General features: G+C 41.4%; 1 protein-coding gene across 4 annotated transcripts in view; it reads right to left on the bottom strand.

Moving 5' to 3' along the window:
• Window positions 1-22,419, bottom strand: part of KDR (kinase insert domain receptor) — a 42,297-nt gene that overhangs the window by 6,946 nt on the left and 12,932 nt on the right. For 3 of the 4 annotated variants that reach the window (XM_070396512.1, XM_070396487.1, XM_070396495.1), the window contains exons 9-27: window positions 22,244-22,407; window positions 20,721-20,877; window positions 19,679-19,802; window positions 19,067-19,175; window positions 18,064-18,384; window positions 15,812-15,958; window positions 15,197-15,328; window positions 12,803-12,909; window positions 12,243-12,378; window positions 11,769-11,873; window positions 10,280-10,393; window positions 9,628-9,716; window positions 8,876-9,029; window positions 6,876-6,973; window positions 4,518-4,640; window positions 4,251-4,362; window positions 3,903-4,002; window positions 3,389-3,494; window positions 2,169-2,320 (exon numbers count right to left, since the gene is read on the bottom strand). In XM_070396512.1, the coding sequence (XP_070252613.1) occupies window positions 2,169-2,320; window positions 3,389-3,494; window positions 3,903-4,002; window positions 4,251-4,362; window positions 4,518-4,640; window positions 6,876-6,973; window positions 8,876-9,029; window positions 9,628-9,716; window positions 10,280-10,393; window positions 11,769-11,873; window positions 12,243-12,378; window positions 12,803-12,909; window positions 15,197-15,328; window positions 15,812-15,958; window positions 18,064-18,384; window positions 19,067-19,175; window positions 19,679-19,802; window positions 20,721-20,877; window positions 22,244-22,407 (2,550 nt within the window). The remainder of the gene's footprint in view (window positions 1-2,168; window positions 2,321-3,388; window positions 3,495-3,902; window positions 4,003-4,250; window positions 4,363-4,517; window positions 4,641-6,875; window positions 6,974-8,875; window positions 9,030-9,627; window positions 9,717-10,279; window positions 10,394-11,768; window positions 11,874-12,242; window positions 12,379-12,802; window positions 12,910-15,196; window positions 15,329-15,811; window positions 15,959-18,063; window positions 18,385-19,066; window positions 19,176-19,678; window positions 19,803-20,720; window positions 20,878-22,243; window positions 22,408-22,419) is intronic. The other variant, XM_070396503.1, reaches the window with a different exon arrangement.

The raw sequence follows: 22,419 nt of genomic DNA, 5'->3' as shown, positions 1-22,419 counted from the left end.
ATGCAATGGAATTGAAAAGTAGAGGGAGGAAGCAAGTGAGAAAGACTCCTCAGCTTTTCTACTTGACTGGAAATTTGGGAGAGGAGGAAACAACTCCGCTGAGAGGTCCCCCGCCTCGGCTCTCTCTCCCCAGGGAAGCAGAAGCACAAAATGAAGTGTGCCGTGTGCAGATGCCTCCACTCCGCCTTTCTTTGAACCCAGATGATTAAAATGTGACCGTGGAGTCTTATTTTTATAAAAGGAGAAAAGGTGGAGGCGGTTGGGAGGGCATGCAGACAAAAGATTCCAATTTCCATTTTATTTTTCAAATTATGGCTGGATAAAAGAGAAACTGAACTGGAAAGGCCAATTCAAAAATCACAGGCAGAAAATAGAAGCCAGGCCTGTGCTTGGAGTGTGATGTCACATTTGTCCACGCTTCTGGGGATAAATGTTAGCAGCCCTGTCTCAGATCCTGCACCGCGTTTGGCACTTCCATTACACAAACATGACTTCATCCACTCTCAGCACCATATGCAAAGCGCCCACGCCAGCCAAGATGCTGCCGACTTGGTCCTCATTCCACCTGGTCACAGACAACCTAAGGAACAGACTTCAGGATCAAATGGCTTTCCGATCAACGAGAAGGCAATAGTGTTGCGGGAATAATTACCACACCAGAAGGCCAGCTGAACTTGAACTAGGACTTTTTTTAAAAACTCGGGAGTGGAACTGTAGGCGTTCATTCCATTGCTCGTTCTCTCTGACAGCCCCTCTTTGGTGAGGGAGAAAGCGGCACTGCGTTCAGTATCAGAGAAACTGGATTCATCCTGGGGATGTGATTTTAAGCAGCTCACGTAAGAACTATAATTTATGGAGTGCTCCCTAAGTGCCAGTGTATTCCCTTGGAAATACGTTATATCGGTAATTCTCAAAACAATCATTTTCAAACACCAGGGATCTGGCCTCAGTCCCAGTGAAGATCTGCCCCAGGGCACACAGCTGCTAAGGGGCTGACCTGGGCGTCCGCATCACTTCTATCTGGAACTTGAATCACAATATTGTATTCCTCCAGGTAATCCCTCTGAGCCTCACGTTCAATATCTACATCAAAAAAGGTAACAGTTTCTACCTTGCCTAACACTGAGAGTTATCAAGTGTGCAAAATCTGAAAACAGAAGGAAAAGCTGTTTGAAAAATGCCAGGAGTCCTTGACAAAAAGGAATGGGCAGTTCACTTGTTGGCCTCTAACCCCTCTGAGCTTTCTTCTCTCTCAACAGAGTTTCCGCTGCCCAGTGCGATTCCATGGCACAATCTGTCCAGGTGCCTCCTCATCTTCTATGTGGCAACCTGGCCAAGGGCTTCAAGGCCTGCGTCCCTCCCTTAGCCACAGCACAACACCAGGGCAGCTTGGGCCCATGCTGTCAGCGGGTCCAGTTGTAGGAGGAAAACACCCAAAGTGGTGCGAGAAGAAACAAAGCAAAGGGAAGTAGTCCCCGGCTTAGTAAAAGGCAATTTTCATATCAGAATGTAGAAAACCATATCAACTTTTTCCTCATGCACAGGTGCTGGGAGACAGAAAAAAGAAAGCTGCCTTCGGAACCCCTTTACAAATCAGGGTGGGACTGCAGTGCACGTGTTTTAAATAAGCCCAGAAGCCTCATTATGCAAATAAAACCCTGAAAATCAGACTTGGGAGGGGTTTCTGACGATGTGCTGTCCGGTCTAATTCAGGGCACATCCCCCTGGCACACTGCATCCTAGCCCCAGAGGCACAAGTGTGTTTTCATATAGGCACAGAACTCCTCCTTCCTGAGTCTTTCCTGAGCCATTTAATTCACATTAATAAAAGAGTACATGGGGATAATTTAAATACAGATGTCTTTGTAAAATTGGTCTCTCTTTCTGGAGATTAACAAACTGTGGCATTCCAGCTATTTGCAGCTGCAGGGCTTACAATTCTGAAAAGGAAGAGCTACGGCAGCAATGTGGGCTACAGATGGGCGGAAACACACCTACCCGGGCCCTCTTCAAGGAGCGCTTCTCTTTCTATTAGCCTCAGGGCTACGGTTTAATGTGGAAGTGGGACGCAGCAGCTTTATGAAATGTCTTCCTTCCACCCCCTCCCCAAGGTGACCTTGAAGCACCCCCCTCCCCCATGAACAGGGGAGGTTGGCCATATATAGTACCTGATTCCTGCTGTGTTGTCATAATGGAATTTGGGGTCACACGCTTCCTCTTCCTCCATACAGGAAACAGGTGAGGTGGGCAGAGAGAGTCCAGAATCCTCTTCCATGCTCAAAGTCTCTGATATCGGAAGGACAATGTAGTCTTTGCCATCCTGAAACAATAAACACAGAGTGCTATTGTTATGGCTGCAGTCCTCCCAGGGCCTTTTCATGAAAAAAAAACAAAGGCCGAGGGAGCTTCTTGGTTATGGGGTCTGTTGCCTTCATGTCGGAAATGTAGACCTTTAAGACAACATTAAAAATGTCTTGTCAAAACAAAAGGGCACTTGAAAGGGATGTGCGCATGAAAGTATACGCAAGGAGCTCATGACTAAGCAGATGGGGAAGGGGGCGCCGAGCACTGTGGCCACAGTGAAGACCAAGCAGGCTGTGGGCACAGATGCAGCAACAGAACACGCAGGGCCCCGCAGAGCTGAGAAATCATTTGTTCACAGAGCCCTACCCACACAGGCCAGGACCTTTAAAGGGCATGCTGTCCAATTTTAGCCTCTACATCCCAAGGCAATGGAAAAACTGATCTCGGTCTAGAGAAAAGCAATAAATGTGCAGGAAAACAGGTCTTCTAAAAGCAAAGGTCGCCCAATTTAACATTATTTCATCAAAAAAAAAAAAAGAAATAAAGGGCAAGATGATACCTTTAAATGTTTGAAAGGGTCATGATAAAGACAGATTTGATCCACTGTCCCCCAGCTGTTCAAAAGAAAAGCAGGAGGAAATTGGCTTCCATTCATTGTAGTAAGAGGTGTTGACTGCAGATCAGCTTTCTAGTGGTAAAGGCTACAAGTCTAAAATCCTCCCATGGAAGTTATGGAGGCCTCGGACTTTTACTGGGGGAAAAATAAAGCTATGTGTGTTTGCCTGCAGAATATATTAAAAATTCCTTGAAATTCCACCCATTGTTGATATTCTTTACATCAACTTTACAAATTTGTTGTTGTTGTTACTTTAGAAGAGCATCTGAAGGCTTAAAAAGATGCACTGGTAGGAATAAGAGTGGTCTGCTCCCAGGATATGAATTAGGACTAGAAGCTGAAAAGAACATAGCTCCTTATTCAGTGGCTGAGAATATAGCATGGTGGCCATGACAAGGTCTAGGCAGTAGAGAAGTCCTAGACACCAAAGTACTCTTTAAAGAAGTTTATTGGATGAAGGTCACAAACCTGCTGAGCATTAGCCTGTAACAGATTTCCCAAATGTTCCACCAGCTCTGAAAACGTGGGTCTCTGATTGGGCTCCCCATGCCAGCAGTCAAGCATGGTCTGGTACCTAGAAAAGCAAAACACTGATGTTATTAACTGCCTCTTTCCTCCTGATCTGATGCTGAAAACAAGCACTTGAATAAGTAAACAGTTACAAAGAGTCTACCAGGAGCCAAGATGCTCAATAGGGATACAAAAGACACTTGGTACTCCCCTACACTTGAAGCATCAGATGTGTACAGAAAGGAAAATTACAGATCAAGATATAATTTTTAAAAAAACTGATTGAATGGTATAGATATCATGCTGTCATTTCGAGAAGAAGGGATAGCTTTGTGCTTGAGATTTTCAAGGAGGGACTACAAGAAAGAAGTAGGACACAAACTGGGCCACGAAGAGGTACATATAATGTCTTCTAGGCAGGGAGATTTTGTGAAAAAAGAAAAAGAATCAAAGGATACTTTTAAAGTCTTACATTTCTGGTGTTGTATAATCAGGGGCCCTCATTCTAGTGCCTTCTTTCAATCGCCTGCAAAATTCCTCATCAATCTTTACTCCAGGATATGGAGAAGCACCTAGAATAAGACAGGAATGGGATGTTTGTTATTTGATGTTCTCTTATAGAAAGCCCCGAACCTGCTTCTTGAACATACTGATCACCTATATATTTTTTTCTTTCTTTTTTTAAGGTTTTACAACACAAAGCTTGCGAGTAAGTTTCACCCAATAAAGGTTGAATATAAGACAGGGAAAGGTGATTGCGGGCCACTGATTTATCATTTTATTTGGAGTCTGGGTGGAAGGACCAAGAGAAGTGACTTACCTAAGGAAAATATTTCCCAGAGCAAGACACCAAAGGACCACACGTCACTCTGAATTGTGTACACTCTGTCAAAAATTGTTTCTGGGGCCATCCATTTCAAAGGGAGGCGTGCCTAAGCGGGTAGAAGACAAGGAATCAGATTCCAACTTAGCAACTTTCTAAAAGGAAAAACACTTCCTTTCCTCCTGAACACAGCTCCTGAAGTTTGCAAAGAGGAGTTTGAATTCTGCAGATTACCAGGTCACTAGGTTCATCTTTGAAACTTACATCTCCTTTTCTGACATAATCAGGGTCTTTGTAAATATCCCGGGCCAAGCCAAAGTCACAGATTTTAACCACGTTCTTCTCCGACAAGAGGATATTCCGTGCCGCCAGGTCCCTGTGGATACACTGCAAAAAGAATCGTGTGTGCTTTAGATTTCAGCACAGCTGATCTTTTCTACATCTGTTGTGACCTCATGCTTTAAAAAAACACACACACACACAAAAAAAACCACCCACATCAGAAAACCAACTGATTAACAAGCACCAGGTTAATATCTTTTATCAACACTTCAGGGGAAAAGTCTGAGGTTCGTTGAGACGCACATCTGCTTATTCCATAAACAGCCCCAGATTTTGGAGTTAAATAATTAAGTTATAGTATGATGAGAGAGTCATAAATAGACTTCTCTTGGACACAATTAAGAATGTGTTTCTGGTCACATCCACACATCCCTTTTGCCCGGCTCCATATACGGTTGAAACATGTTATTCTAAGGGACGCCCCAGAATGGGGTTTCTTTTGAATGAATGCACGGAAACCAGGAACAAGGCGCTCTCACTGGTTTGGTGCCTTTGTTGGTTTCCCCATTCCATATGTAACTGAAGCTGCACTGGCGCTGATAAACAGTTCCCAGTGGGGCTCATCCTGTTTTCAAAGTGTAGGGTTATCATAAAGGCCCACAGAAGCAACGTCAGCTTCTCACTAGCCAGGTTGATCCTCTGGTGCACTGAAAAGGAAAACCAACTCCCCTCGGCTTTCCTTCTAGTCTTGTCCGCTCCCGCTTCTCCCTTCTCTATATCCCCCAACTTCATCTAACTTCCTACTACTGAGCAGCGTTAGCTCCACCTGGTCGATTGGTGAGAGAATCAGAGTCAAGGGGAACATTTTTAAGTGAATAAAAGGCGTAGATGCGAATTCTTAGGCCAGTGCACACGTGTTACTGGCCGCCCTGCACCTCACACCTCACGTCAGTGTAGTTCTTCCCTCTGAATGAGGCATATTTAAAAGCACATCATCTAGCATGCCTGAGCAACAGGAGATTCCAAAAAACAGACAGCCCTCCCTACTTTCTTTCCAACCTAAGAGCTTCCTTTTTCAGCCCAACAACCAAGTGATATTCAATGAATCACTGGGTAGATGCAAGGGAAGCTAAGGGATCTCCCTCCTCCCCATTACCTGCCCAGTCCCTGAAAGGAGCCCTGACTAAATGGCAGGCTCTGGCCTTAAAAAAGGTAATTTTAAAAAATCAGAAGGGCAAAGGGCCTTCGTCTTTGGGAAAATCCTGTAAGATCCCGCTTCTCTGCCTGCTCTGTGGGAGGGAAGACAAGAGCTCCCCGCAGATATAGCTGAGATCCTGGAGCTCCGAAAGCTGTCATGACCTTTACATTTCAGAAAAATAAGTGGATTAGGAAATTTACTCTAATTTAGAAAAAACAAAAAGCAAATAAACAAACCAAAAAACCCAAAACTTAGTCTTTCTTCCCCCAGGAGGCTGTAGCAGCAAATGCATTTTGCCAACCAACAATTTTTCTTGACACTTAATTTGAATTTTTTTTTTAATGTCAAACCACCCATTGTATCTTTTGCCAGAGAGGTGACTTCAGCCAACCTTGCTCCCTCCTTGGTGTTTACAACTTTTGGAATATTTGTAACTTGTCACGTCCCACCTCAGCCTTTGTTTGGCCTACTTTTCTAATTTTAGCTCTTTTAATCTCTCTCATCTGAAGCCTGTCCTTCCTGGTTTCTAATTATACCACTAACAAATACTTCTTGATGGATGGTGATGAATGTAAAATAAATTAAAAATAAACATATCTGCAAGGCTCAGTCCCTCACCTCTTCCAGGTCATTGCTCACATGTCATATACTTATAAAGCTTTCCTTGGCCACTTTTTTTAAAATTGGTGTACACAAACATAGGAACATGTGCACACAGTATGCCACTCCTGCACACTCCATAACCTTCCCTGCTTATTCTTCCCCACAGAACTTACTCCCATCTGACCTACTATGTATTTTACCTGTTGCTATTTACTGTTTGCTCCACCCGTGAGAATGCAAACTCCATGAAGCTAGAAGTTTTGCCTGCTTGCTCAGACAGTATCCTTAGTACTTAGAAGACTGCTTGCCCTTTGGAGATGCTCAATAATCAGAGGCTCAAAAATCACATAAATTAATTTCGTGAAATCTCTATATCCCCTTAAAAAGCAGAAAAAGGGGCCTCCGTAATAGAGTCTCTTAATGATCCCAGGAGTAGTGAATGAATTACAGTCCCTAAAAAACACCAATGCCTGGCACTGGGGGTCTTATTTCCAAATCTATGAACTGAAGAGGCACTGTTTCCCCTTGAGCTGTCTTACCTTCCGAGATGCCAAAAACTCCATGCCCTTGGCCACCTGGAAGCTGTAACAGATGAGGTGCTCCAAGGTCAGGAAGTTCTTGTACAGATCTTCAGAAACTGCCAGAAGGTGCAGGAGACAGAGATCAGTATTTCCACCAGAAGCTATTTGTTTATAAGTTTGTTAGAGTAATAATCTTCATTTTATAACTTGGGAGTTAAATTTTGGGAAATACAAGAAGAAAGAAAATGCCTCTATCTTCTGTAAATTTTCTGAACACCAGTATTATTAGCCTTCATCATACCCTTTAGCAAAAACAGTTTTTCCATTTCAGCCAAACTGAACCAGCAAATCCAGGAGACAGAATAGAGGTGAAATTGGTGCAGATAACAGGGTGAAAGAGGACTTTTTCAAATGTACTGTTCTAAACTGTTGTTTTTTTCATGTACCCGGAGGGGTAAACAATAGTTTCATATCAAGAACTCTAAAAATAAAACAACAATATTCAGGGTCACTGAATCTTTTCTCTCCAGGCTTTGTCCTGGGACAAAGAACAAAGGTCAAATTATAATCTACAACGGATAACTAAAAATACCAGAAATATATTTACTTCTCTCACTTTCAATATGAGAAGGTGCTGTAAACACAATAAACCTGGCCTACAAGGATGCTTTCTTCCTTCAAGGATATGAATGAAAGATGATACGAACGTGAAGAGAAATGACAAATTTACGTAAATTGGTGGTATTTACATCCGTGCAACTGGTACAAATAAACACTAAGACATTAATGGGTGTTTCAACATCTCTTAACTTTCATCAGATAAGATAAGACATGGCTACTTTCCTGGAGACAATTACCAAAGTAAATGAAAAGTCAACTGTAATAACCTTGTAAGTATTAAAAGGGCTTCAAACCATTTTCTCAAATGACTTTTTACACTTAGACCCAGAGAGCTGTCTGTGAATAATTAGTGAAAACCCTTCATTTTCCAAATGAAGAAATGGAGAGAAAATCCTACACTCCTTCTACTCCAACTTACTACCTCAATCCCTTGGGTTTCCAGATCACCGGCTACCATGTTGTGAGAGAGAAGGATAGGGCAGAGATGGCTCCACTCAGGGTGGGTCCGGTTATGTGTGGTCTAGACAACCTTCCCATACTCTTCTAGACCACCTCCCAGCCTCACACTGCCTGCCAGGCTTCTAAGGGAAAGAAGTTGGATTTTAGTACTACCCATGGCCTCAGGTCAAAGGAAATAGTGAGTGTCTCCCACTATTTCATGATTAGATTACTTAGAGCTCACGCTCAAGAGGAGGCAGATGTCGGGAAGCCCTGTCTCTATATCCATGGAGCTCCCTCTGCTCCTTCTGAGGGAAGCGGATATATGATGTATCCTGGAGTCGGAAGAAATCCTGGAAGATCGGCTGGGAACACAGCACCACTCAAAAAGAGCCCTACGTTATCCTAGGAAGCATAATTGGGTAAAGAAAGGTGTATTTACTAAGACTCCTCTGAGGAAGTGTGGATGAAAGGAAGACTTGATAAGCCAGGTAGGGTGGCGTAGAAACAACAGATGCCCCCTACACTGCCTTGGAGAAGGTTGGGTATAACTAACTGAACTTCTGTTGTGCTGGTGAAGTAATCAGTGTGGGGCTGAACTGCTTTGGGCAACAGGGAAGCTGATTAGCCACCAGAGAGAGCCTCCTTTGCCCTTCTAGAACACAGCTCTGAGTCTCTCCTGCCAATATTTTAAGAGCATTGGTTTGACAGCTGCCCACTGCTCAGTTCTCCTGGGGTTTGAGATTTCTCAGGCTAGCCAGGCTTTGTCTTACAGCCTAACCTGCTGCTTATTTAGACGTCCACACTTCACCTTTCGGAGACTAAATGGAGCCAGTCTAGAAATTCAAATATTGGGTAGTGTTGGACTTTTCCCTTGGCAAAATCTCTCGTTACACCCTGTCACCTTGTCTGTTCCTACAAGAGCATGAGTGAAGTGTGGAGAAAGCCATGGCAGGTACCTTCCTCCTCCTCCACATCACTGAGGGATTTCTCCTCAACAAATCCAGAGCTGGCTGAGCTCTGGCTGCTGGTGATACTGTCCAAGCGGCGTTTAGGGTCCATGGTTATTTCCCCAACGTATTCTTTTCCTGGACGGAATCGTGTCCCTTTGGTCTGTTAAAAAAAACACACAAAAAACAACACACGTGAACAAACTCCTCGACTACAAAATGGATCTCTAAAATGTAGTAAGCTTTGGAAACCATTGTAACTATTAAAAAGCAGACCAGAATGACATCAATGTCAAGATTATGAAAATTTTAGACAAGTGGTCTACATAATAGATTTTCTTCCACAAAGTCTAGCTCCTTTTTTTTTTTTTTTTAGCTCACAGAGCTAAATGCCTTATTTCAAGTTTCACTCAGACACACTTCTAATATTAGAGTGCTCTTTACAGAGCGATTTCCACTCACCAGGGTCAAATAGGGGAGAGAGAGACTAATCCAGAGCTGTCCCTATCCGTAACTACGCCCACCTTCTCCCTTCCTCAGGCCCCATCTATAATGGGTCAGTAGATTAAAGTCACAAAAATAAAACATGAGAAGATTAGAGCCCCCAGAAGGTAAAAGAGGAGGTTACAACACGCAAGAGGTAATTCAAGAAGATTCCTCACAAGTTTTTCACAGAATTTTAACAAAAAATTGAATCTGTACCACTCTGAATTTTCCTCCATTTTACAATGTAGCCAGAGTTGAGTTAGGAAATGACATACCTTGTAGGGGACAAATTCATTTCTCTTGCTCCTTAAGTAAGTTGATAGGTTCCCAAACTTGCAGAATTCCACAATCACCATGAGTGGGCCTGTGGACAGCACAGAATGTCAAAAAAGGAAAATATTTCTCACTAAGTGTTTAACATATTTCTGAATCAGAAAACACCAGAGAAATGCTACAACCTTTCACTGGGGACAGGATCATAGGAATTCGCTGGTCAAAATCCCCTTATATTGTAGCTTTGCTTTTTCCAAAAGGCAATTCCACAAGATTGACAAAAATAAAAAATAAAAACCCACCCACTTGCTTTACTATACAATCACCTAAGATGCCTCCATTTTAGGAGAAACTACTGTTAAGGTCCTTTGTTTTTAATTTTTGGGGGAAGTTTATTTTTCTTATCTGAACACCTATTGCACAAGTGGCAAACTGCATTATAGTGATGTGACATTTTTTAATTCATAGGAAGATCCAGAATTATTTATAGTGCCCACTTAACCTCCATGAAATATATTTATAAGTATCTGAAAATCTCGCAAAGTATCCTAAGTTAAGGAAATCAAGGCCATGAGAGTTGAATGGTTTCCCTCAAAGACTAGCAGAGATGCATATGCCCAAATCGTGCAACCAGAACCATCCACAGATACTCACCTCCTGGCTTGGTACAGGCACCTAGAAGATTGACCACATTGAGATGATGGCCAATATGAATGAGGATCTTGAGTTCAGACATGAGGGCTCGGTGTTCACTGTGTGTTGCTCCCTCTACAAATACAGGGGGAAGAGGGAAATCAGAAGTGTGGCCATTACCTTGGGAAGACTGATGAAGCTCTGCAACTTTCCCTCCAGCGATGATACAACTGTAGCCCTATTTGCAAACTAGTGCATTCCCCTGGAAGTCAAGTATAAATTGCATTTTCTAATTCCAAATCAAAATCTTCCTTTAAGTGCACTCAGAATGTTTGATATTTAAAGGAACCCATTGTGGACTCTTTTGCAAAGTGGAGAATACATTTGCAAATGGAATTGTGCCCAGATTTTATTCTTTTGTAAAATTGGATTTCATTTACCAGGTTTACTATGCTTCTTGGGGCCTGATTATTTCGTGCTTCCTCGTAAGGAAGCAATACCATGGATTAAATATCCTCATGTGTTCGGGGCTATGCTCAAGTTCCCGCCAATCTTTGCTGGGCAGGAAACTTAACAAGGGCCAGCTGGCAAGGCCAGTTGGCACACGAAGCTGATGAGGCTAAGAGTGTAAGTTTGATCCAGCACCAACCGGTAGACTTCCCTATAATTCACAGACATGGTCCACACCTCAGGTCCTGATAAGCCACCTCAAAATTACATATCCCCTTGTCCACAAGAGAGAACAGGCAAAAGGGGAGAGATGGCTTTGAAATGCCATCAAGACCTATTGACAGAGGGTAGGTAGCATCATCTCCATCAATAAAAGCACATCACAACTGGAGCAAAGAGTTTTGTATGCATCACCTCCCCAAATTAAAATAGCAAGACCAGACTTCCATTACTAACTACTAGGATTAACAATTATTCACAAAGTTGTTAATTTTTTAAATATCACCCATAATCCTTTTATCCTAGCACACCATCCTTATTTTTTATATTATCTTTTATATGTGAAATATTTAACATATTACAATTCTAGGGAGCATGCTGTTTTTGTACTCTACTATAGTATTTTTATTTATTATATCAAATTTATTTTCATGTTCTGATGGTCTATAATTATCTTACTAAAGCACCATAATAAAGTAAGAAACAATTTTTATGTAACCAAGGTGTTTCTCGCCCTCCCCCCGCCCCCCCGCCCCCCCTAGCCAGGCCACTCACTCATTACAGTTGTGCAAGCTGTGTCTTGCACAAGGACTCTTAGGCAAGGTGGGGAGGGGGCATTGCTGAAACTCATCCCTAACTTTGCCTCCCTGGCCATGTACCCTAGCATGAAGCTATAAAAGAGGAACTTTATTTCTAATTTTCACAAAGGTATATAAGTTGACTGCATGCTTGGCTAGTGGGTCCACCTAACCACAGAGCCGCTGATACAAGCCTTTCCATCATGTGTAAAGACCAGGTGAAACAGATAGAGGGTTTCATCACCATATAATTTTGCTTTTACCTTTCAACATTTTGACGGCCACTGTCTTGCAAGTTGCTGTCTTGTCGATTCCAAAGGCATCCGCTTCAATCACTTGGCCAAAGGCACCACGTCCAAGAGGCTTACCTACAGTCAACAGTGACAGCAACAATAAAACAGATCTGGGCTATTACACCACCCAAGTGATATGCAGAGATTCCAACGAGGTACAGTGACCATACATTCCAGTTTAACATGAACAGTCCAGTTTACTCCTTGTCCTGGCTTAATTATTCAATATTTACCCCCTTCACTCTCTAAATGTCCTGCTTTGGATGATTATAAGGTACTCTACTTCTAAGTGACAAAAAGGGTAATTATTCCAATTCAAGCAATGAAATGAATATTTCTGAATTAGAATCCAACATTTGCAAAGACTAGATTTGTCACCATCTTAAAGAAAGATGAGATGGCTTAATAAATCCAGTATTAAATTAATAGAACTTGAAAGCATACCTAGTTTCAGCCGGTCTCTGGGGAATTCCCATTTGCTGGCATCATAAGGCAGGCGTTCACAGTGTTCATCCAAGGGGAGTTCATCTGGATCCATGACGATGGACAAGTAGCCTGTCTTCAGTTCCCCTCCATTGGCCTGGAAATCATTACTCCTTTAAGTCACACACACTCTGTTGTTTGGCTGTTGTTTAGTTTGCTTGTTATTGTTTTGATAGAAGCCCCATTTCTGATGTTTCATTTTTAAATAACATTCATGGAGTTTGAGAGTAGTCCTATTATAATCCTGTTTCCAGTGTCCCCTCAACTCCCAAATAAGCTCAGAATTAAGTTATTAAATTTTAATTACACTAGACAGTCCAAGCCCTTTTCTCCTCTGGTGGTTTCTATCAATTAAAGCCCAATGGTTCAGCCAAAAGAAAGAGGGCAAGATATTATTGTATTGAAATAAACTGTGCCCATTAGCCAAAACAATGGGAAGAAGCAACTTGGAGAGCCCTAGTCAGCTTTCATTAATCATGAAAACCAACATGCATGGGATGGAAGAGAAACTATTTTGTTACCCGCTTTACAGTCCGTAGAACAATGACAAGAAGTAGCCAGAAGAACATGGCAATCACTGCAGTGCCTACTAGAATAATGACTTCCAAGTTGGTCTTTTCCTGGGCACCTGGAAAGACACAATTGAATGAGCATCAACAGTTGGAAACTCATACCTTTGGATATAAGATGACAACGTTAAACACTAAAGCAAGATCTTAAGCTTACCAACATGGAAGAATCCTGGATAAAGTCACACACCTCTAACTTGGATGGAATTTATCCTATTATTAATGGATAATTTAAAGTTTGTAAAACTTTGCTCATGAAAGCTTCCAACAATAAAATTCTAAAGTAATTAAGGGTAGAAATAGCAATGTCTTCAAAGACAGCCATAGAAAGTGTTTGAAAGAAGAGAAGACTTTGATGGGGAAGAAAAAAAAAAGATCATGTTCTATAGAGAAGAAAAGTACTTCTAATGGGGGAAAGTAAATGTCTGGTTTTACTCTGATAATCTATGTTTTGATCTGTATAGTTTTGAGAAAGACTAACAAGGAACAAACAAAATAGGAACAAACTCATAGAGAACATTTTGATGTTTGCCAGATGGAAGGAGGTTGGTGAAAACGGGTAAAAAGGGAGAAAAGATTAAGACAGACAAATTGTCAGTTATAAAAGCAGTCACAGGATGTAAAGTACAGCCTAGGGAATATAGTCAATAATGTTGTAATAACAAGGAATGGTGTCACTTTATAAGTTATATCAATGTCTAATCACTGTGCTGTATATCTGAAACTAATACAATATTGTATGTAAGCTGTAACTAATATATATATTTAAAGAAAGCTCTCAGGAAAGGAAAGAGAAGAGAAAAAGCTAAAGGTGGGCAAGGAAAGCTACAGAAGCTCATCGCTCCAGAGGACAGCTCTGAGTGGGAGAAATTGAGCCCAGAGGATGCTTTCTGCTAAGAGTGATTAGCAAAGAGGTGATAAGGAAGCAATTATCACTTCGAGCCCCAGTGGCTGAGGGCAGCTTGCATCAAACCGGCCACAAACTGAGTGGCCCAGGCAGCCTCAAGAAGGCAGAAAGACAAGTAATTAATTAGTTAGCAAAATAAGAGTTAACAGTTGAGAGGCAAGCACCAAGGATGCTTGGGAGTAGATTATGTTTTCCTGGTGGATGTACTCAAGTAATTCTCTATTTATACTTAGAGATTTAAAAGCTCATTTATGCACGGTAAAAAGTTCAAAGATTCAATTGTCAACATAAGATTGTGTATTAATATTCCCATAATAACATTTGGGAACTTAGCAGGAAAATTAAACATTTATCTCTTCCTTTCTTAGTATTTTCCTTAGGTGAGAAGTAAATCTAATCCCTGTGCCAATGTTACCTACTTAGCTATTGGTAACCAGCCACACACCGCTAACCAAGGTGAGGCAGAGCAAAGGATAGAAATGGACGTCTCCATTTGTTAGAATTTCCCCCAAACATGAAGCACTCAGGAGGTGACAAAACCACCATGTCACTTGAAATCTCTATTTCATGCACTTGAAGTCTTTACTTGCAAGTGCAATTTATGAAATGGTAATAAGCCTAGAGATTTGAAAACAAGTCAAGGTACTGAGATGCAATACTTGGCAACAGAGATTTGATAGATTAAAGGGACTACAATTTGGACTTTGAGAGACAAGGTAGGATGAGTTCATAAAAATCCATCAGTTCCTCCACCTGTCACCACCCTTTTTTCTTCCCCTTGCATACCATTCCTTCACCCGCATAATATGCTTTCATTGTCCCTCTGATGGTTATTAACAAAAAAAAAGAGGAATACACTTCTGAAGATAAAATAGTCTGCACAAATTACCTTTCCCATCTGAGAAAATGCCAGATTTCACATCATTCTTGCATATACAGACAAGTTTCTTTTCAAGTTCAGATAAGAACCTCAAATTTTTCATTTCAGAAAAGCAATGGTCTATTGTTCACAAATGAATCTTAATTGTTTTTAGTCCAATGAAAACTATGAACATATTTGTGACTATTTGGATAGCATTTATTTTCATGACTAGGCAGTAATTCTAATGATTTTCTCAATAAATATAGAAGTATAATTTCCTAACAATTTCACTGAGCCATGCAAATAAAAAAAGAATCAGGGAAAGGTGGATATTCTGCCTGCCTGGCTAAGAATTTTTCCACCGTGAGAATTGCAGGGACAGAAATGTGATACAAACAAAATGAAAATAACAGTAAGTATGTTGCCTGATTAAAATAATATATACTTATAATAGAAGATTTACAGAGTACAAAGAATATTTAAAAATCAACTATAATCTTCCCATCCAAAGTGTATGAGTATAAGACATAAACTAATTTTTTAAAACCATCTGATGTGTCTATGAAGTTCCACTGACCTTCTATTATGAAAAATGCCTCCACTTTTGCACATCCAAGAACATTGCATGCCTGGCAGGTGTAGAAGCCTTCATCCTCCTTCCTCACCCTTCGGATAGTTAGGTTCCGGTTCCCATCTTTCAGTACGATCCCTAAGAGAGGAAGAAAATTATGGCTTTTATTTATGATGTGGTCTAGTGGAGTTTTTCAGGGAAAAAAATTAAAATATAAATGCTTCCCTTTATCTTGGCTATTATCTAACTCCAAAGAGTCCACAGCATCAACTGCTGACTCATCACACCTGGCTTCCAGAAGAATTCAAGAAGGCTCTGAACACTGTGATTCCGAGTCTATGAAATGAGCCAGACCATGGACACTTAGATGGTTGTTTTTTTCTACCTCAAACAAATTATAAAACACAAGCAAGCCTCCCTGTTCGCTTCAGTGCATGGCTGCCGGCCGCCATCTTGGCTGACAGTTAATTTGCATAAGGATATGCTGATTAGCCAATGGGAAGGGTAGCGGTCGTACGCTAATTAGCATGTTTCTCTTTTATTAGTGTAGATAATATGAATTTTGGACAACATCTCCAGGAAAATTCTGCAGCCAAGGAGAGATAGACATGTTCTATTCACCTGAGTCTTCCACGAGCGTCTCATTATCTTTAAACCAGGAAACCTGTGGAGGGGGATTCCCAGACACTGGGCAGGAAACTTCGATGGTTTCACCAATACTTGTGGTCTGATTCTCCAGGTTTGCTGTCATCATGGGTGCCATGCGCTCTTTGCACACAGAAAGAAATTAGAACATTTAGGTATAACTTTTGAAATGGTTTGAGTATCAGTAAACTGTGTTACCATTTAAACTTAGTAAACAGTACACTGTTGATTTACTAAGCTGAAAACACACAGAGGGTGATGCCAGTACCGTTGGTCACTGAGTAAAGTGAAATGAATCAATAAATCAGGACGGTTCAGACAGGTTACTGCATCTCTTTGAACATTCATATTAGTGATTCAAGCTGGTAATCACTTCACAGGATAAAGGTTGTTGCCTTTATGGATTTTTCCTCTAATCAGACATGGTTTCCCTCCCAGAAAAGTTCTAGCTGGTGACACCCTAAAATCCTGCCATGCTTCTTTTGGAAATTGCAAAGCTTCAGTATAATGCAACAAACAAAGAGTGCCTTGTATTTATTTGGTACAAACTCATTTATACTATTTCTGTTGTTTACTCTCAGTCCTACGATGGGCAGGATAGGAGTATTAGCTATATTTTACAGCTGAAATAACTGTGGTTCAGGGGGTTAAACAACTTGCCCAAGTCTTTATAACTCAGTAAAAAGGTGAACTCATAGAATCTGGTGCACCTAAAAGTCCGGTCCATTGCTATTTCCACTAAAACACAAACAAAACACCAATACCCTAAGGAAAGTCAAAGATTCAAAGAAAAGTAAGGCCATGGGTATTTGTATGCATATACAGAAAAACTTTAGATTTACCCTTTTCCTATAAATGACCAAAGTGCTATGGAAATATCTTATTCAAACCAATTAAATATCGGAAGGAATCTCGCTGAAAGAAACTATTTCAAGATTTAGCAAAATGAGATTACCTCAACAGTGAACTACACTGGGGTTTAAGCCAATTTCCTGACCTCTAGTCAATTTCTAAGAATACGTTTTGGGAAACAAGGTGGGAGTCTTTAGGGAAGCAAACCAGCTCATTGTGAGCACCATTTCCTGGGCGTGGCAAGGCTAGGAACCCCTTTCCCATCTCTTTCTAAATTCTTCCAGTAGCTTAAAACCAGACCAGTTACCAAGGTGAACAGAAAATATGGTGTGTGATGTGTTTTGAAGAGCCCTGGGATGATCTTACCTAAAAAATATCTCTTTTTTTGACACCTAAGACTTAACACTAGCAAAACACCTCCTAATGTCTGTCTAAAGATACCTCTTAAAATATGCCAAGGCCTCTGAAGATATTATTCCTCTAAAACATTGGTATAGATTAGTTTATGTGAGAAGTTGTTGCTCTTTCTAACAATTGAAAAAACACACAACAAAAACCAGAACACATGCATCTTAAAATCTGGGAAGGGACACTAAAGAGAGGAGAAAATGGAGGGAGATGACATGAAGGGAAACTCGCCAAATTTGCCTGATCTCCCCAGAGACAGACATGGCTGCACAGATTTTGTGCAAAGCCTAAGGTTAGATGAGATTTAGAGAGGAGCTTCATGGAGAATTCACAAAGCTATCTGCTCACCAAAATTATTATCTCAGGGACCTTGAACTACTCAGGACCACATGGATGGCACAGAGGTATAGGCATTGAGTGCAGCACCACTCTCACAGGCTCTCACAGATCCTAAACAACCCCACCATTGCACTGTTCATGTAGCAGGTACCTTGCTGAGAACCTAGCATGTGCCACAATGTTCAATGACTGCAGCATAGCAAGGAGTAAAACAGAAAACAATTCCTGTCTTCACAGACACAGAGCCCTCACTGTATATGACTGCCTGTCCACTTGTTCACCACTGTGAACTTCTGGCATCCTCCTAGCTCATACTAGATATTTCATAAATCTTACATAAATGAGTGCCCAAGAATATGGCAGAAGTTTCCCTGGATCAGGCTAATCCTTTGCAGATACTAGTGAGTTATTGCACCTTTAGGGTTGGAAAGAACCAAGATATTTTTTCCTTTTAACCCATCACTTCACCATTATTTGTCGTTTTGCCTCAAGGACTTTCAGTAAATAAGATAAATATGCACCAGTTGACTTTATAAGTTCCTAGAGGGCAGGAGTCTTCACCCAGCTTCTCAAATCACTACATTTAAGGCATTTCAACAGCCTCCAGAAGATCAGAGTTGCCTCCTTACCTAGGACTGTGAGCTGCCTGACCACGCAATGCCTTTTCTTGGTCTTCCTGTCCTGAGCAAAGCAGACATAGTCTCCTTGGTCCTGCAAGGACGCATTCTGGAACTCCATGATCAAAATGTCACTTGTGCCATTAGAAAACATGGTGGCATTCATTTTCCAAAAGGCATCCAAGTTCTTGCAAATAGGTGTGGGCAGAGCCTGTGGGCCAAGTTTGTACCATGTGAGGTTCTCAAATGTAGTTCTGTCTGCGCTGCACCACAAAGACACGCTCTCCTGCTCGGTTGGCTGGGTATCAGGCTTCAGAGTGATTACAGGACCCTCTGAAATGTAAAACCCATGGTTAGAAGATAATGATTCAACTGGGGAGGCCCCCTATGATCTTCCTGTTGCCTTCAGACCTGCTGTACAGCACCAAGATAAGTGAAGCTCTAGCAATCCCATACAAAGTAATACAAGGAGACTAGCCAAAATGGACAAGTCAGGTCCAAAATAATATTATTTTACAAAAATAGGTTATTTGGAAATGTAAATAAAATTTTACAAATATTTATCAAATATCAGCTACAGCTTGGCCATAAAACTCAGATGAACAGACAAAATCAGCAGCATTTAGAGGCCACTGTTCCTATGTCATTACAATTGCCTCCAGAAAACCCAACCTTGTCAACACGTCAGCAGCAAGCCCATTAGTATTGGTTGAACCCCAATAAGCCGAGCACTGTGCTAGACTCTGATGATGGAGACATAAATATGATGCAGGACCTGTGATTATAAGCCTGTGTGAAACCATGATCTCTCCAGTGAAGTTGGATGTACCTAATTCACAGGAGCCTAGGAGCACCTGAGCAGTTCCAATTTATAAACCAGAGCATCAGTTATCAGTCCAAGTCCTCTTCCTAAATGCCATGCTACTCCCAGGAATAGCAAGGGCTACAGAGTATCAGACAGCTTAGCACCCACCTGGCGGGAGATCCAGCCCACCCCTTGGAGAGCAGCACTTACTGGTCACGTGAAAGGAGATGACTCTCTCTCCTCTCCCGGCTTTGTTGACCGCTTCACATTTGTACAAAGCTGACACATTTGCCGACTGGATGACAAGGGTACTTACAGTCTGTGAGAAAAACAAATCCCAGGCCATAAACAATGGAGGCTCTGTTTATGCACATGCATTCAGACTAAAAAACTAAGCCACCCCATAACCACTGTGACCTGCCTACTGCATTCATTCTACTACACTGACCACTCACAAATGCCTGCAAGTATATTACGCTGGCTTAGCTCACACAGTGCACAAAATGGGCTTGGGGAACCTTGTGCTTTAATATAACATATTTTCTCATTTTCATACTTGTAAAACCAGAATCACCTTATAACAGATGCTTAGATTTAATGGCATTTGTGTCTTATCTTACTCTAAGCTATTAATAAGTCAGTGGTGCTTCTAAAAGTCAATGGTGTTTCCAAACTGACTTAATATGCTAGTGTTTTATCATCCGATTTATTTGATTATCATTCTCCAATATTCCTCACATATTATTATACCCTGCTTCCATGCCAGCCTTCCATAAAAAAGAGAGAGAGACATATTTGCAAATTAAAGAACTTCAAACTCACTTTGTTTTTTCCTTCAATTTGGGCAAACTGATTTTTGTTTACTTCAATTTTATTTCCTCCCTGGAAATCCTCCACATTTCTCCACTTTTTACAGGTGTATGGATTTGTCATTAAGACAGCTTGACTGTAAGAGAGATAACAGATCATATAATGATTACATTTTTCTTTAATGCACGTATATAGTAAGGAAAGGAGTCAGACTTGGGCTATTATGTTCTTAGAAGTAACTTTCAATGTACCCTGCCTGGTTACAAGACTTGATGCCAATTAAAAATAGGCCTCAGCAACCAGGGAAGAGGTTCCAGGTAAATCCATTCAGGATACAGGAGGGAAGCAGCTATTCTGGGAACAAACCTCCATTCATAAATTGGATCGACAAGACAATTCAAGTTAATTTAGTTCAAAGGAAACTAAGAAACCATTGGGCTTCTTAGAGTAATCTCTGTGGGACTGTGGCCTTTGTGTAGGAAATGGTCAGCATCTGAGGCAGAATCTAGTAGGGGCCATCTCAAAAACAACAACAGGAAGTGAACTGCTTAGGGTGGTGTAGGTGGCTGTTGTGGTGGGGGTTTTTTGTGTGTGTTTTTTTTCCTAAGGATGTCTGGACTTGTGTTAGAACCTGATAAGCTGGGCCCGAGCCTCTGAGGCTGGCTGCAGCGAGGTCTAATGCTCCCTGACTCCAGCAGCACTTCCTCGAGATGAACCTTCTCCCGGATAAGGAGAGAAGTGGTATTCACCTGTTAATTGGAATAAGGAGAAAAACCAAAGACTGGCAATTAGCAAAGTGAGCAAGAGCCTGCATTTGGAGAGGTATACATCAGGGCTGACCTGTGGAGAAAGAGCTAGCTAATGTCAAGGCAGGATACCCTACAGAAGACTGCTAAAACCCAAGACCGAGAAAGACAGATGGAGATTAAGAGCACCACCTGAGGGCCAGCTTTCTTATTAGAGACAGCCTTCTCGGCTTGGGCTGGAGTCATGGCGGAGCTGGGCTATAAGAAATGCCAGAGGGCAGGAAGAAAGAGAGCGAGGCTCTGCTCACCTGGGGTTGTAGGTGCATTCCTCCTCCAGCTGCCAATACCAGAGGATGTGGCTCAGGGGAGGAACCGCGTAGACCGTGCATGTCAACGTTTGGGTGGTGCCATATTTGTAAGAGTCCACAGGAGAGAGCAAAGATTTCTCACCAATCTGGGGTGGGACTAAAGATAAGAAAAACCACTTCTGAATTGTCAATTGGTGTTACGGTATGAAAAGCTGACGCTTTCAGCAAAAAAAGCCTACATTTTTCAAAGCAGATGATTTTGCCCCCATTTCGTTTTTCAAAGAATATCTAGACTTGGACACAGGAGACATGACTTCTATGGATAGTACTACTACCACTCCTGCTACCACTAATAACAATAACACTTCTTTTTTATACTGATTTTATATAATAGGGTAAATGCTAGAGTAAGTCATGTGTTAAGCAAGTTCATGAATTAATGAGATGGGATTATCCGCTGTCCATTTTTACATCTTTTTTTTTCCTTATTCACTTCCTTCTCCCTTACTTATCAGCTTTCCAACTTCTTTCCACTCCTCAATCTCCTACTCCCAAGTGGCTTCTAAGGGACTTTCTGGAAACTGTTACCTCCCTGAAGCTGATGTCCCTGCCAAGAAATAGAGCCAACCTCAACAGACACATAGGGAGGTGTCAGGATATATAGGGAAGTACCTTAATGTCATAGGAGAAGATCCTGAAGTGTTAATATGCCTGCCAAAGAATTACAACAGAGAAGCATTTCCCATAGACTGTGTTTGGAGCAAGGTATTAATGAATTTACTGGGGAGGGATGCTTTGGTCAAATACGTTTATTAAACCTTGAAAATTCTAAGTCTCTCCCCTTGGAGAATGGCAATATATTTGCATATTAAAAGCCCTGAGAAGTCCTGCAATAAAGTTTTATATCAACTTAGCATCTCCCACACTTACTTGACCATGACACCCCTTTTCCCCCTGACACAGAACATTTATTTACATATTTCAGTTTAAAAAAAAAAGTTCAAATCATCCTTAAATAAAACACTCGATATCTTCCCTTTATAGCCTCAGAGTCAGATCCTGGACTCCTGTTTTAAAAAAATTTTGAAAAGCTTCCACCAGCCAACAGTGTTTTCCTCCCTGAGCATGACTGGCACATCAACTTCAATGTCAAACTGAAAGCTTCCCACAAAATTCAAGAAGAGTCTTACATGTTGGCAATGCCAGGTGCACAAGTCCATGAGACAGGTGCAAAAGTGGTGCAGCTTAGGTTTGTCAACTGTCCCCGCAGGCATTCTCAGCATTTAGCCATTGAGGATACCCTCTACTTTAACCTTGCATTTGACCACTAAGCAGTTCATTTGCAAACATGTCCAGAGCACACTCTCCTATACCTCATTTCAATGCCACTGCTCTGGACTATTTTTATACATAGGAGCTCACTCAGGATGTGAGTGAAGCAGCAGGTGACAAAGGAATAGGAAAACATAACCATATACTTCATAATAAATTCTGGGCAGAAAAGGAAAACTGGATGGACTCACCATTCACAACCAGAGATACCATGTGGCTCTGTTTCTCCTTTGAAATGGGATTGGTGAGGATAACAGTGTAATTTCCTGTATCCTTTTCACTCACTTCCATAATCGTCAATACATGCCCCACTTTGATTGTGTGATTGGACTCAATGGGTCTTCCATTTTTATACCTACGTGGGGGA

Source organism: Myotis yumanensis, unplaced genomic scaffold (assembly GCF_028538775.1).
Source record: "Myotis yumanensis isolate MYYU_CA2020_CCGP unplaced genomic scaffold, mMyoYum1.0.hap1 SCAF_1, whole genome shotgun sequence".
Taxonomy (NCBI): Eukaryota; Metazoa; Chordata; class Mammalia; order Chiroptera; family Vespertilionidae; genus Myotis; species Myotis yumanensis.
This window is presented reverse-complemented; position numbering and strand designations above follow the sequence as displayed.